Source organism: Opisthocomus hoazin, chromosome 24 (genome assembly GCF_030867145.1).
Source record: "Opisthocomus hoazin isolate bOpiHoa1 chromosome 24, bOpiHoa1.hap1, whole genome shotgun sequence".
Lineage (NCBI taxonomy): Eukaryota > Metazoa > Chordata > Aves > Opisthocomiformes > Opisthocomidae > Opisthocomus > Opisthocomus hoazin.
In genome coordinates, this window is record NC_134437.1 from 915,800 (window position 1) to 929,488 (window position 13,689).

General features: G+C 64.6%; 2 protein-coding genes across 5 annotated transcripts in view; one reads left to right on the forward strand and one right to left on the reverse strand.

Moving 5' to 3' along the window:
• The window catches only part of PAFAH1B2 (platelet activating factor acetylhydrolase 1b catalytic subunit 2), a 640,582-nt gene that overhangs the window by 563,515 nt on the left and 63,378 nt on the right, over positions 1–13,689 (forward strand). The gene's annotated exons all lie outside the window — the stretch shown is intronic.
• Positions 1–13,689, reverse strand: part of SIK3 (SIK family kinase 3) — a 74,111-nt gene that overhangs the window by 3,739 nt on the left and 56,683 nt on the right. For 2 of the 4 annotated variants that reach the window (XM_075442577.1, XM_075442578.1), the window contains exons 14-21: positions 13,583–13,653; positions 9,925–10,068; positions 6,812–6,962; positions 5,917–6,042; positions 5,518–5,603; positions 5,082–5,191; positions 4,206–4,563; positions 3,030–3,898 (exon numbers count right to left, since the gene is read on the reverse strand). In XM_075442577.1, the coding sequence (XP_075298692.1) occupies positions 3,030–3,898; positions 4,206–4,563; positions 5,082–5,191; positions 5,518–5,603; positions 5,917–6,042; positions 6,812–6,962; positions 9,925–10,068; positions 13,583–13,653 (1,915 nt within the window). The remainder of the gene's footprint in view (positions 1–3,029; positions 3,899–4,205; positions 4,564–5,081; positions 5,192–5,517; positions 5,604–5,916; positions 6,043–6,811; positions 6,963–9,924; positions 10,069–13,582; positions 13,654–13,689) is intronic. The other 2 variants (XM_075442579.1, XM_075442576.1) reach the window with 1 other exon arrangement.

The window sequence follows — 13,689 nt, forward strand, 5'->3', positions numbered from 1 at the left end:
TCTCCCTGCCCTCCCACGGTCTGGCCGCAGGAGTACACGAGTGCTCTGCCTGGCAAAGTCCAGCTGCGCCGCACGCTCCTGTGACCGAGGGTAAAGGCTACATTCCTATCGAGCAGAACCTCTCGTCATCAAGAACACGATGTTTTGAATAAAGTCCTGGGCTGCGGAGCAGCCTATCGCCGGGTGCGACGCACGTCAACGGCTCGCTGCCCGCGAGGAGCCCTGCGGAGCGCAAACACGCCGACGTGGACGCGAGCGCGAGGGAGCTGCCCTGAGGTGACGCAGCTGCAGGTAGAGCCCCGGCCAGCGCTGCCGGGCTCTGGCCAGCGGGCAGCCATCTCCCGCCGTGCCGGACACCACCCCTCCTGGCCGGGACCGCGCGGCGAGCCGCCAAACGATGCTCCCCAAAGCGACCCGGCCGTGAAGCCCCCCGCGTCGGAGCGAGAGCCCGTCCCGGCGCGGGCTGCCACCTGAGCTCTCCACGCCGCTGGCGGGCACGCCGGCACGGCTCGCACGCCGCTCCCAACGCCCTTCCTCCCTCGGAGGCACGGCAGGCCCGCAGGAACCCCGTCCCGGGGCAGCCGGCCGCCCCCTTCCTTTGCACAACCGCGGGGTTACGTGCGGTTAACAGTCAGCTTTCCCGGAAAAACGAGAAGGAAAACATGAGGTAACAGATGCTGGCGGAGCGGTGCCACCCACACGCGGCTCGGGACGCCGCTCCAACTGTGGGAACGGTTGTCTGGGCCAGCAGCCCGCTTCTCCAGCTCCACAAACAGCCCCGGCGCAGGAGGGCTCTCCGGCAGCGAGCCCCGGCCCCTGCGCCGCGGACGCCGAGGCACAGCGGGACGGGACCCCCGGCCGGGAATAGCCCCGACCCAGCTGAGAAGCCCACGCTTCCCGCTGCCAGCATGGCACCTCCGGGGCCACGGCTCGGGCCGCAGCGGCAGGACGGCCTGAATTCGCGCCCCCTCCCTCGCCCCAGCCGCAGGAAAGCCTTTCATCCCCACGTCCATCGGGGCCGGGGCTCCGGTGCCAGGCAGCCTTTGTGCCGGTGCGGCATGTGACGCTGGCAGCCCGGGCAGGGCCAGCGCCGCCAGCTCGGCTCCGCCAGCGCCGAGGCGTTCCCAGGGGCGGCGAGGCCGGAGCAGAGCCGTCCAACGGCGCTTCGCTCGCACCCCGAGCACGGACCTGCTCGACGCTCCCAGGGCCTCCGGCTGCCGTCTCGGGCAGACGCTCAGCAGCAAGCCAGGGCTTTGCCATCAGGGTTAGCGCGCTCCCTCGGGAGGCACAGACACTCCCAGGCTACTGCAGAGTCACGGGCGCTGGCTGAGCTGGGGCGGAAGGAAGATGCCCCCCGTCGCGAGAGAAGCTGCGGCCTCGTGACACGGCGCAGGGACACGGGTGGGAGCCCGGCTGCCGGCACCGGCGCTCGGGGAGAGGAGCCGCGCTCGGCCGGGGCACGTCTCCACGGCCAGCCCTCGGCGCTGGTGCCCAGCGCGCTCAGGACCGCTGGAGCCACGCTACACGCGCCCGAGCGAAGCCCAGCGGCAGCGCACCGAGCTCTCGCCGGAGTGCAGCGCCGGTGAGGGTACCTCGGCAGCTCAGCTGCCGACTCTGCCTGGAGCCGGAGCCGCGCAGGCCTGACTCCGAGTGGGCTACTGCGGCTAGGAGCAAAGCGGCACGGGCGGTTGCATCTCAGGACATAGTTTACTACGTGAGGCCTCTGAGCAGCCCTGTCAGAAGGGCTTGCACAATGCTATTTGTAAACATTTACTCGCTTTTACTCATTTACGAAGTCTTGTAGTCCAAAGTCCCTTTCCCTTGTGTAACTGGGGCTAACAGCATCAGCACAGGGGCCGAAACTTCGCCTCTGACTTCGTTCAAGCTTGTTGCTCGCCCAGGGCCCTGGGGTGTCAAGACGCAAACTCACAATTCGGTACCAAACACACCAGAGCGCTTCCAGGCTCTGCTCGACCCGGGGCGATTCTCCCCTTTCGTGCTCCGAGCGCCGCGGGGAAACCGAGGTCCCAGAGCGACCGCCTGGCTAACCCGAAATGCAGGCAGGCTTCAGACAACCGAGCCTTGTCCTGCCCCGCGCCCGGGGGGCCAGGCCTTGGCAGGCCGGCGCTGCCCGCGAGCCAGCCTGCTCCCGCCCAGCGCTTCCCCAACAGACCCGCGCTGTGTCCCCAGACAAAGCCGGGCCTCCCGCGCCCCGGGCTCCTCCGTGCCAAGGGCGAGCCGATGGCTTCGGACCAGCGCGGCTCGGCGCTGCAGGGAATACCGATGGGCCCGGCTCAGCCCGGAGAGCCAGGGGCCAGGATGGCGTTTTTCACCCAGAGCAGGCCTGGAATCGCAGCCCAGGCAGGAATTCCTCCTGCAGCGCGCCGCCGCCAACGCAGCCGCCGAGGAGCAAAGGCACGGCTGCTTCCACCCCGTGACAAGGTCTCAGACGCTAACGGCAGGTTTAGACTGGCCTGCTTCAGCACCCGGCCCTTCCAGTTCGAGCAGGGTAGCGCCCAAGGCGGCAGGGGAGCCGCTGCCAGGCAGCCCGAGCCGCAGGACGGTCACCGCTGCCCTCCCCGTGCACGTTCGTGGCGGCTCCGGCACGGCCAGGGTCTGCTCTCCGGAGCAGGAACGCACTGCTGCGGCGGGCGGTAGGCGAGGAACTTCGCTGCTCCTCGCCCACTGCTGCCAGAGGACGGGAGCATCGCCGCCGCGACCCGAGACGCTGGCGGCACACGGCACCCCGGGGCGACGGCGGTGCTCTGGGCCCCGGCCTTCCCCCGCCTGCAGAAGTAGGTCAAACCCCGCAGAGAATCGGCGGCCGCGCTCCCGCCTCACTTCAGACTGTGCATTACAGAGGCTCTGCCCGCGATGCACTTCAGGCCACAAAAGCCAAGAAGAACCTAGGTAACGGCGCGCGACGCCAGCCACGTCGGGCAGCCCTGGCCGGGCCGGGCAGCGCCGGCGTCCCGCGGCGGGCAGGCGAGCGGCACGCTGCCGGCGCGGCGAGCGGCAGGAAGCCTTACCTCTGCTGGGCACCCTACTCCTGCCGAACCCAGCCGCGGGCTGATGTCTGTACTGATGCGGCCCCAGCTCCTGCGCGTGATTAGCAGTTCCTAGCAAAGACTCGGGGTCCCCGTGCCCGAGCAGAGGGGTCTCGTGGCAACCTTTGGTCAACGTGTTCGGGCTCTTACTGTCCGGAAAGCTGTCCCTGGCCCCCTCGCACGTGCAGTCCTCCTCCATGCTCTCCGAGTGGAACAGGGCGGGCTGGTGCGCGTACCCGTGCGGTGGCACTGACGGGGGCACCTGCTGGATACATTCCTGCGCCCGGATTTTGAGGAGATGCTGGGGGCTGTTCTGCGGGTGGTAGGTGTCAGCGCTCTGGTAAGGCAACGACAACGACTGGCGCTCCGAGAGGTTCTGTCCCACGCTGGTGCCCATGTTCCCAGCGTCCCCTTGACTCATATGCCTGAACAACTCTTGGAATTCTTGCTGCTGCTGCTGCTGCTGCCGCCGTTTGATGAGCTGTGCAAATTCCGCCTGGGGCAGCCGCATGTCCGTGTGCCCCGTGAGCGAGTGCCGGGGAGAAAGCAGTCCCTGGAGGATGTGCGGTACCTGCTGGTGTCGGCTGTAGTCGGGAGGCGTTGGGGACAACAGTGCTTGCTGTAGTGCCGACGCAGTGTAGTGCTGCTGCTGCTGCTGCTGATGTGCGTTTTGAGGGAAGCTGGGATACTGGTCAAGCTGCGGGACTTTCAGAGCTTGCTGAGCGGGAGGAAACCCAACTCCTGCCGAGGGGCTGTAGCTGCCGGGGGACCCGCGCGGCTGCTCCGGGAACAGGTGGGGGTGTAAGTGCACCTGGTCGTAGTTGGCAGGGGGATACCTGCTGACGTTCAGGCTGCAAAGAACGGAAAGGCGGGAGTGACGGCGCTGCGGCAGCTCCGGCGCGGCGCGGCACGGCACGCCAGGCTGCCTGTGCCGGGCGGGCGGCAGACCGAGGTGCTCCCCGAGCCGGGGCACGCAGCAGCCCTGCGGAGCCCGGAGCCCTGACCCGGCTCCGGAGCCGCTGCCCGGCGGCAGGGAGACGGCTCGCTCCCCCACACCAGTGCCGCGGCCCCGGGCTGCCAAGGAAACCCTGTCTCAGCCCCCGGCGTCGGCCCCCTTCTCGCTCCCGGTTCCCAGCTCGGAGCGGCCGGCGGCCTTACCTGTGCGACTCGGCGCTGTCGGCGCTGAGCTGCTTGGACAGGGGCCGGTGGCCGTAGGAGAGGGAGGCCATCAGGCTGGCGCGGTGCTGCATCTGCATCTGGCTGGCGCCGGGGCTGAGGGGCAAACCCCGCGCGTGGGACGGCAGCCCCTGCCCGGCCACCGAGGCCCCTTGCAGGAGGTTGCTGCTGACCATGTCGCCGGGCTCCTGCACTTGGATGGTGACCTGCTGAGGCTGCGACTGCTGCTGCAGGCCCAGGCACGGCAGCCCCATGTTCGGGGGAGGGGAACAGTTACCGGACTGCGGGAACATCGTGTTGTGGGACGGCATCCCTTGGAACTGGGACTGGGAGGCGGCACCTGCAAGGAGCAGAGACCCTCAGCACCCTGCTGCGGGCTGGCCCGGGTCCGCCCCGCGCGGCAGCCACTGCTCTTTGGGGCCGCAGCGGGAGCCCCAGCACGTGTCTGCGCGTGGCGAGGAGCGCTGCTCCCAGCCGCTCCCTCGCGCTGCGCCAGCGGGCAAAGGTCACAGCTGGAGCCCCCCGCGCCGCAAGAGAAACAAAGCGGAGCTGACAGCGATTTGCACAAACCCAAGAACACCAGCCCCTCCTCCCCACCCCTGGGAGCGATAAGCAAGGGTCTTGTGACGAGAAACCCAGCAGCACGTTCCAGCTGGCGGCTCCTCGCAAGCTCTCGATAGCACCGGCCCTTGCTGCCAGATGGAGAATCTTCTACACCACCAGCAAACCGCGCGGGGACCGGACCGGGCTGTGGCGGGGAGCGCAGCCCCGGCACCCCCACGCCGCTGTGCCCCGAGGTCTGGTGGGAGCCCACGGCCCCGGAGGAGCGCGGGCGGCTCCGCGCACGTCGGCGCTTACCATGGGGCTGGAGCACGCTGCCGCTCACGGGAGGCGGGCTGCTGTTCGGCTGCCTGAAGAGGTGGTTATTGGGGTGGTTCGGGGGCGGGCTGGATGGCTGAATCCGTAACCTGCGCGGGGAAACGGGCACCTTCTCATCATGCCTGCTCCTCACCAAGACCGGGAGAGCTGATGCCGAGTGCCGCGTTGCTCTTGCTTTAAACAATAAACACCGCAGAGCCCTTGTGTGGGATCTCGTGCTTCTCTGCCTCTAAAAGTCCTCCCGACAGCAGGCAGCGGAAAGGACCAGGCACACTCACCTGGGCGCTGGGCACGCCATCCCAACTCTATACACTGCCAGCTCAGCCCCGGACTCTCCCAGGTGCGTTAGCCCATCCCTGAGCTTCACTACGACCAAACCCCACTCCCCAGAGCTTTACTACAGCAATTTCTTTACCTCTGAAGCTGGTGAGTGAGCAGAGCTGGCTGGTTTTCGCATGGAGCTTGCAAGGGTGGAGATGGCTGGGGTGGCCGGATGCAGTCCTGAACCGGTCACCAGAAGAAAACAAGAAGCGTTTGCAATCAATAGTGTCTCAATTAGTAAATTTAGGAAACACTTCTCGGTGAAGTAGGACACACCCAGGTTCACCAAGCACTCAAAATCCCTGACCGCAGCTCTGGCTATCGCAGCAGCTGTGCAAACATCACTGCTGAAGTCCTTCAGCCTTGCCTCCCGCTGCAGCAAGGCGAGCACTCCACCCTCCTCAACCCCCCGAGAGCCGCTCAGCCGCTGTACCTGCAGCGACGCGGGCGGGCACAGCCGAGACCTCAGAAGGTCTGGCTCGGGCTCCAGTACCTGAATCTGCTGATGAAGAATCTGATGGTGCTGCTCCTGCTGGTACAACATGTGCTGCTGCTGCGTCTTCTCCAGCGTCCTCTCGTCCATGTGCCCACCGTACATCTTCTGAAGCTGCTCGCATTCCTGTAACAAACCCGACAGACCCTCTAAGTCACCCTTCTGTGCGCGGCAAGCTTGCTGTGCAAAAAGGTACTCTGCAGCCTACCCGTCTCGAAAAGGCAGTGAAGAAAGCCTAAGCCATCTAGTCAGACAGAATCAGGTCTGGAATAACATGGCCAGCTCGTGCCTTAGCCAACAGAAACGAAACGGGTGACACCAAGCTGGTACGGCTGCGTTCCCTTAAAAACACAAGCCCAAAGCTCAAGCAATGACAACTTGGAGATGAGAAGAGCATCTCGTGTTTCTGCCGTGTCGCAAGGCGAAAGCCCCGTCCCGGGGCCAGATCCTGCTCAGGGCACTGGTGACACACGCGCCGGCTGCGGAGGGAACGGCGTACCACACGCTCCGAACTCCGGCGACAGGAGCTGCCCTTGTCCCGCGACACCCCGGCACGGCCCCAAAGCTGTGCTGGCACAGAAGATGCGGGAGAACAGCAGCCGCCATCTGACAGCGGTGGTGCGACCCACAGGGGCGGGCAGAAGGGCCCACGCGTGGGCACAGCGCGTGGTTTGCTCCCCAGGAAAGGGGGCGGGGGAAGCCCCCCGCTTCCCAGCCTGCAGGTGAACAGCACGTCTGCTTAGAGGGGAACAGCTCCTCGGCTGGAAAGCCACCACCACGTGTCCTCAGCCGCTAGCGGTAAAGATTTCACCTCCTGCTTCCCGAAGCAGCAAGGCTGAGGCAATAAAAACCCCTTGCGGAGGTTCTTTTTGGGACCCCCAGCCCTCTCGTTTACCTGCTGAAGCTGTTTGATGCTGCTGTTATTGCCCATCTTCTCCAGGTGGGCTTTGAACGCCTGGATGCTGGCAGCACCGTCGGAGAAGCGCCGAACCGGGGAGAAGCGTTCGGTGGGGAGGTGCAGAGTGTTGGAGTCCTTGTAAATAGAACTGAACACAGCGGGCAGGGGGTTAGTGATGCCAGCTAAAACCAAACTCCAGTACAGAGACGCTTCGTTTACACCAGCCACGCCAAGTTCTCCCTGCCCACTCACCCAGAATAAACCACGTTTCGGATCAAGGCATCGCCGTGAAGAGCAAACAGGATTACCCAGCATCCGCCGTGCCCGGGCAGGTAAGCGCGGTCCCGGGCCGGAGAGACTCGGCCGCCAACCAGACTCCAGATGGGCAGCAGCTCACTGCCCATCCACACAGGTGCACCTACCCCTCAGATGGCAAAGGCTGACAGAAACCATCCAGCACCCCGAGAAGCTACAATTCACCTCTTGGGCAGCCGCTCCCTGAGCCTGCAGCTCCCCAGGGCCCCCGGCTACATCTGACGCCTGTGGGAACCAGGAGGGGCACGCGGAGGAAGGAGCCCGACGCGCTCCGCAGCCTCTGAGGAGGAAGGGGGGCCGCCACCCGTGCTTAGAGACGCACCGAGTTAAAACACAAAAACGGAGGGCAGGAACGTAGCCCTGCGCACAGGGGAAACCCTTCTGCCGCGCGAGCCGTGCCGTCGCTGCAGCGGCAGTGCCGCGGCTGCGGGACGCTGGGCACGGCGCTCAGGAGGGGCCGGGCGGCAGGCAGGCACAGCCGGCGTGGAACCACCAGCGCCTTCCCTTCCAACGCCGTTTCTTCTTCACCATCAGAGAGCCCCATTTGTCCCCGGAGGGGCTTTCTCGCGGCGCTGGGGCTCCCCATCACCAAAGCCAAGCCCTCAGCTCCCGCCCTGCCGCCGGGCGCAAGGCCGGCTCTCCACACGCAGCACAACGGGCCTTCCTGCAGGCCAGCGCGGCCCGGAAAAGCCAGCAAGCAGGCCCCAGGAGCAGCCTTCGCCCGCGAGGCGGTCGCGGAGACGTGGCCTGCACGGCACCCCTGGCACTAAGGCCACCGGGAGCCCGCCCGGCTGCGCGCCGGCGTGGCCCTGACCCGCACCACCGCACGCACGTTACGCTGCGGCTACTCCGCGTACGGCTCCTCGCTGCAGCCTCTTCCCCGAAGCGAAACGTGTTCTCCCGGAGAGGCTCCCCGCGCTCAGCAGCTGGCTGACGCTGGGGGTCCCCTCCTTGCCACGCGGTCTGCCGTCGCAGGACACGCTTCAGCTTCTACAGATTGCACCGAGCCGTGCCCCTGCCTTTCGATGCCACCCCATCCATCACCCTGACCCGCTGCATGCCCCGCTGTGCTGACGAACGCAGCGGCTACGGGCAGAGCTACGCTGAGGCTCCCAAAGCCACGCGGCCGAGGCAGAACGACGGTACCGCCTCGTGCAGCGGTGGTACTTCAGTTCTGCTCTCAGATACTACGTTATCGTGACCAAAGCCGGGTGCCACGTCAGGAGATGGCTTGACGTAAGTTCAGCGGTAAGACACAGCCCACCGCCATTCCCTGCCTGAGGTCTCTATGCGGTGGCACCAGACCGCCGGTGGTCTCCGTGCCGTGCGTGCCCCGGCGCAGCCCGGGCGATCTGGCTGGGCCGTGCTCTGATGCGGCTCCCGTGACGTCGCAGGTAAAGCGTGAGGCAGGCTCACGGTGCGTCACGACACTGAGGGTGGAATGAGTGATACCAGCCCGCTCACGACGCAACAAGGCAGCCGCAGGCGTCCCCGGCCAAGGGGCAGAGGTGACACCAGCACATCTGCAGGGCGAGTGTGCTTTAGCAGTCCTGTGAAAAGCCAGTTCCTGCGGCGCCCGAGTGACCCAGCTTACCTTTGCGATTTGCAGCAATCCCTAACGCAGGACACAGCACATTCTGGCTGTTTGGCAAGCTGCACTCCTCCTCCTCCTGTCACGCTTCTCCGTGACCCCAGAAATCTCCCCCCTGCTGCTCTGCCCACCCCCCGAGCACCTCCGCGAGGGAGTAAGTCCGGGCGGAGAGGTGCTTATCGGGGCTTTCCGGAGTTCCAGCGTGGCACCAGCACGGCCTCAGTCTGCTCAGAGTTCACCCGTCTCTGCTGATTACATCAGTGCTCACCTCAGCAGGTATCTGGCCACAATAAAAAGCGCTTTGCCGAGCCTGCCGGCGTGAGCTGGCTGCGGGACCGAGCCCCGATCCCGCCCGGTAGGCGACCGCTTGCTCAACGCTCGAGACCAGCGGGCAGCAAACCCCGCAGCCTGCGGCTGGCTTGCGCTCTCGGCGCCGGGAGGTGCAGAGCACAGCTTTCGAGCTCCCTCTGTGGCATCGGCGTCTCCAGGTTGCTGCTGGGCCGAGGACTCTGTGCCAGATGAAGCCCCCTCTCCATCAGGAGTGCCCCACCCGCACATTTTGAGCGTGTTTAGATCCAGTCTGCCTCAGCTCCCTCCTTCCCAGACACTGCGGTTTTCTTCCCAGCCCAGCCTCCTTTCCCCACATCGTTCCCATCAGGGGTTCCGATCAGAAACCCAATGACTCTTGAGGAGCTTTGCAAAGAGACTTTGCAGTCAAAACACACAACTCTGGTGCAGAACAGTGAGGTCTGGAAGCTCTTGTGTAGACGACTCTTGGTGCAGTCTTTCGCCTGCGTCTGCCTCCAAAGCGTTCTGTGGAAAAGCTGCTACCTGCGGCTAGCTTGACACGTGCCACTGCAACAGAGCAAAGCTCTCCTCCGAAACCAACAGCTCGGTCCCAACCCTCGGGCGACGGCAGCCGCTCTGGCAAACCGTCTCCAGCCACAGCAACAGGACCGGGGGGAAGAGCCAGCCGAGTCCCGGCCCTGCGGTGCCTGCGTCTGCAGGCGCGGAGCCCGCGCCAGCGCAGAACTGCAGCGTCCCCAGCGCGCTCAGACACCCTCTGCTCCGTGGGTCTGCTCTTCGTAGTTGCTCCTCCTCACCCCTCCCTGCCAAGCGGGACGTCCTCAGAGCTCCTTTCCGGACGACCTCTGAGCGGGTTTCCTGGCGCAAAGCTGCCCGAACGGCCGGTGCCATTACTCACCGGTGCTGATCGGGTACCAGGTGTGGAGCCCAAGCCCGGGGTCGGAAGGACTGCTGTCCTAGCTGCCTCTGCAAGTCTGGAGGGATTTCAGCTGTAGGGTTGGTCATTGCCAGAGTGTGCCTTTTTGACCTATTTGCCAAGTATCTGCAACAAGCAGGAGCACATTTTATAAGAGACTGATGGGAGTACTCCGAAAACAGGGAGCGTTAGATAATCCAGAGTAAACGGGAAGGAAGAACGCTTGCTGCAGTGCTCAGAACCAGCCGGGGAGAAGCATGCCAAGGACACGCTGCCCGTGCCCGCCACGTCACTGGGTCTTCAGCGCTCAGGGGACAAGCGTAGGTTCGGCTGCTCGTGTGCTACCGCCAGCCTCGGCAGGAAAGAGCAGGCGTCTCCCCGCAGGAAAGCCAGCTCTCCTCCCAGGGGAACCCGGCGCGTCCCTTCGGGAACAGCCAGGTGACTGCCTGCCCTCCACGCGGATTCGCTCCGCGGCTGCGGGTCTGCCTCGCTCTCCCCGGCCCCGCCGAGCCACGGGGAGCCTGCAGCGGGCACGGCGCCGAGAGGTGAGGCGCCGATCATCCCAGCCGGAGCACGGCTGCGGAGCGGAGCTGCGGGTCAGCCGCGCCGCGCAGGATGGGCTCTCTGCCTCGGGCCTCCCCTGGGACGCCCGGGTCTCGCCGTCAGCAGCGGCCAGCTCGCCAGAGCAGGGCAGGGTGCTCACGGGTGGGCAGGGCATGAGGAGGGTGCTTGCCGGTGCCCGGCCGGCCCCAGTGTGCCACCTGGTCCCTGCTCCGCTCTGCGGGGAGCCGGGAAGGGCCCAGCGATGCGCAGGGCACGACCGGCACGGGAAACCCAGCAGCGAGGGGGTCCCTTCCTCGGGGACAGGGCCAGCAGCGCCGAGGCTGCGCTCGCCTCGCGCGCCAGAGCCCGGCGGCAGCAGCTGAACCTAAAGCACCCCTGCACCCCGGGGAGCGCGCGGGGCCAAAGCCGGAGGCTCTGCTTTGGCAAGGACGGGACGAAGGGCCACGCGGCTCTGACGGCCGCTGCCCCGAACGGCCAGTTACCGGCTGCAGCGATGCTCAGAGCAGCCGGGGCACGGGGCCGGGAGAGCCAGCACCTGAGGCACCCACCCAGGACGCCCGGGCCTGTGACGAGCGCGGGGGCCAGGCGGGATGAACGCCCGCTTACGAACTCAGCTACTTCTACCCTTGCGAACCAGCAGCGGCGAGGCAGCTGCGGTGACTGCGAGACAGATGGCCTGGCCAGCCCCAGCAGGGACAGGAACGGGGAGCCCTCGCCCTGCCGTCCTCCCCTGCTGAGGTCCCTGCAACTGGCGAAGCACAGAAGTGCAGCAAGCGATAAAGTTGTTGCCGCCTCCAAACCCAGCCTCTGTGCCAGCTACCGAAGCCACTCAAGCAGAAGACAGCAAGTTAACAGAACAAAGAGCGCTCAGCGTTGTGGTAACTTGCCAAAGTCTGCGCCATTAGCTGTTTAAAGAATCATTTGATGCAGACAGGGAAAGTTTCCCAAAGAGCTTTACAGTTGTGGTTTGCTAAGCTCATTTTATTTCAGACCTCCAGGGAACAATCCAATCACGAGCTATAGCAGCGCTGCGGGTGGAAGAAAATTTCCCAAAGCTCAAAGGAGATGTGGCTGTTCCCTGGAACAGAGAACAGGCTCTGCTCTGTTTCCCAGGTCCGAGTGAGCAGGGCAAAAACTGCCCACTGGTGGCTGCACACAGAGCGCTTGGAGCCGCGTTCCAAGAAGCTAAATATTTGCATCTGTCCCTGATGTTAACGCTATTTACCCTTCTCCTCTGATGACTACTGACATGTTGCAACACAGGGGGGCGGGGAGCAAGTTAACCCACAACCTGGATGGGGCTTTTGCCGGGCTGGCTGCTGGAAGAAGAACATGAGGTAGGAAAGGACCAAGGGCAGCACTGGCGAGAGCAGCAGGGTGACCTACGGGTCCAAGGAGGCTCGCCTTCCAGTCGGGGATCGGAACGCTGCAGCGGCTTGCAACCTACACAACCCTGCCTGGGGGTTTCAAAACGCTTCCAGCTGAGCTAGCATTTAACTTCAAGACTCCACTGACACCTTAGGTTGCAGAATAACAGAGGTGCAAACCTGCCCAGGTAAAGACATCCAGGCACCCCCTTGCCAAGAGCCAGATGTATCCGATTTGCACAGTCCAAAGGCCCATCTACCACCCGAGGTGCTGTCAGGGGACACCGTGGGCCCTACAGGACAGCCTTTATCAGCTGGGTAAGCAGCACGCCTGCGTACAGCTGCGGGCAGAGCCTGTGCTGCTGAGCCCTGCCAGGGAGGCAGCGCAGCCGGGGTGCGGCGCTGAACAGGGGCTGAGGCAGCCGACACTGCCTGGACAGGCACGCTCCAGCCTGGCAGCTGGGGCAGGCCACGAGCGCGTACCGGCCCGGCACCGTGGCTCGGTGGATGAATGGCGGCTCGCGAAGCTGGAAAGCACTGTGAGAGCGAGCACAGAGATGAGGCTGGTGCACAACTAGAGCACCAGGCCACGCAGACAACGCAAGGCGTGCTCTGCTGAAGGGCTGGGTCAGCTGAGGGAGGGCTGGAAGCGGCTTCCTTCACGCAGACCAGCTTTGGCTTTCTTCTACGCTCAGGCAGGCGACAGGAGTCTCCGGGCACACTCTGCACCATCTGCCACGGCACGCACCCGCGCGCAAAGCCCCCTTCGCTCTGGAGCGCCGAAAGGAGCAGGGCTGGCAAGGGCTCCGCTGTACGACCTGCGCCCGCCCCGGCGTTTCTCTGCCTGCAGCCAGCGCCCAGCTGGAATCCCTCTCCCCAGCGCAGCCCCTGAGGAAACGCGGCCTTACTCGAGGTGCTGGCCTGCACACATGGGGGGCATCCAGAAAGCTTTTCGAGTTGGAGGGAAGCAGTAGGAGCGCTCCGTCACCTCACCCACCACACGCAGTGCACCCGCTGGTTAGCAGAGAAGAAACTACGCAAAAGCCACTACGAGAATGTTAGCGAGGACAGGGTTAGCGTTTCCACGGACTGAGAAGGCACAAGCGTATTCTACCCGCTTCCCAGTGCATGTTTGGAGCAGACAGAGAGAACAGCAGCTTCCAGCCCGGTATCTAGCAATCCTTTCCTTACTGGAGCAGACTATTTTAAGGCCTACCGCTAAAATTAGACGCTCGAGGTACCCGTATTTCCAGCAAGCTCACTTTGTTTAAGGCATCAGAGTTGGATGTTTACTGCGTGTCTTGATACCAAAGCTGCATTGACACCCAAGGCCACAGATGAGATCTCCCTACCTCCGCCACTCAGCAGGGAGGGGCGAACCGCTCGGCACTCCTCTTGCAGGTTAGTGTGGGCTGCATGCTGCTGCACACTAAGCCAAGGAATTCAGCAGTTTCGGAGTTTCTGGAGAACCTGCTGCTCAATTAGCTAACCGTTTCGGGGGAGCCCAGCTTTGTAAGCACCTCGTGGTGCCAGAGGAGTAACTGCCTGCAGTGATCAACACCCACAACAAGCAGCGAGACGTTGAGCCTGCGCTGTAATCAACGGCGCTGCCTGCGACGAGGTTGCTCCTGCTTTAATTCAGCCGTGGCCCACCACAGAGCAAGCCTCTTGAAGGCAGCAAAGGCAAACGTTAACAGACTGGGAGTTACCTCTGCACGGCTTCCTGATCCGGCTCCCCGTCGGAGCTCTCCTCGTCCACGGGGGTGACGGCGGGGACCGCCTGCGGGGAGAGGAGAAGCCATGGGTTCCAGGAACC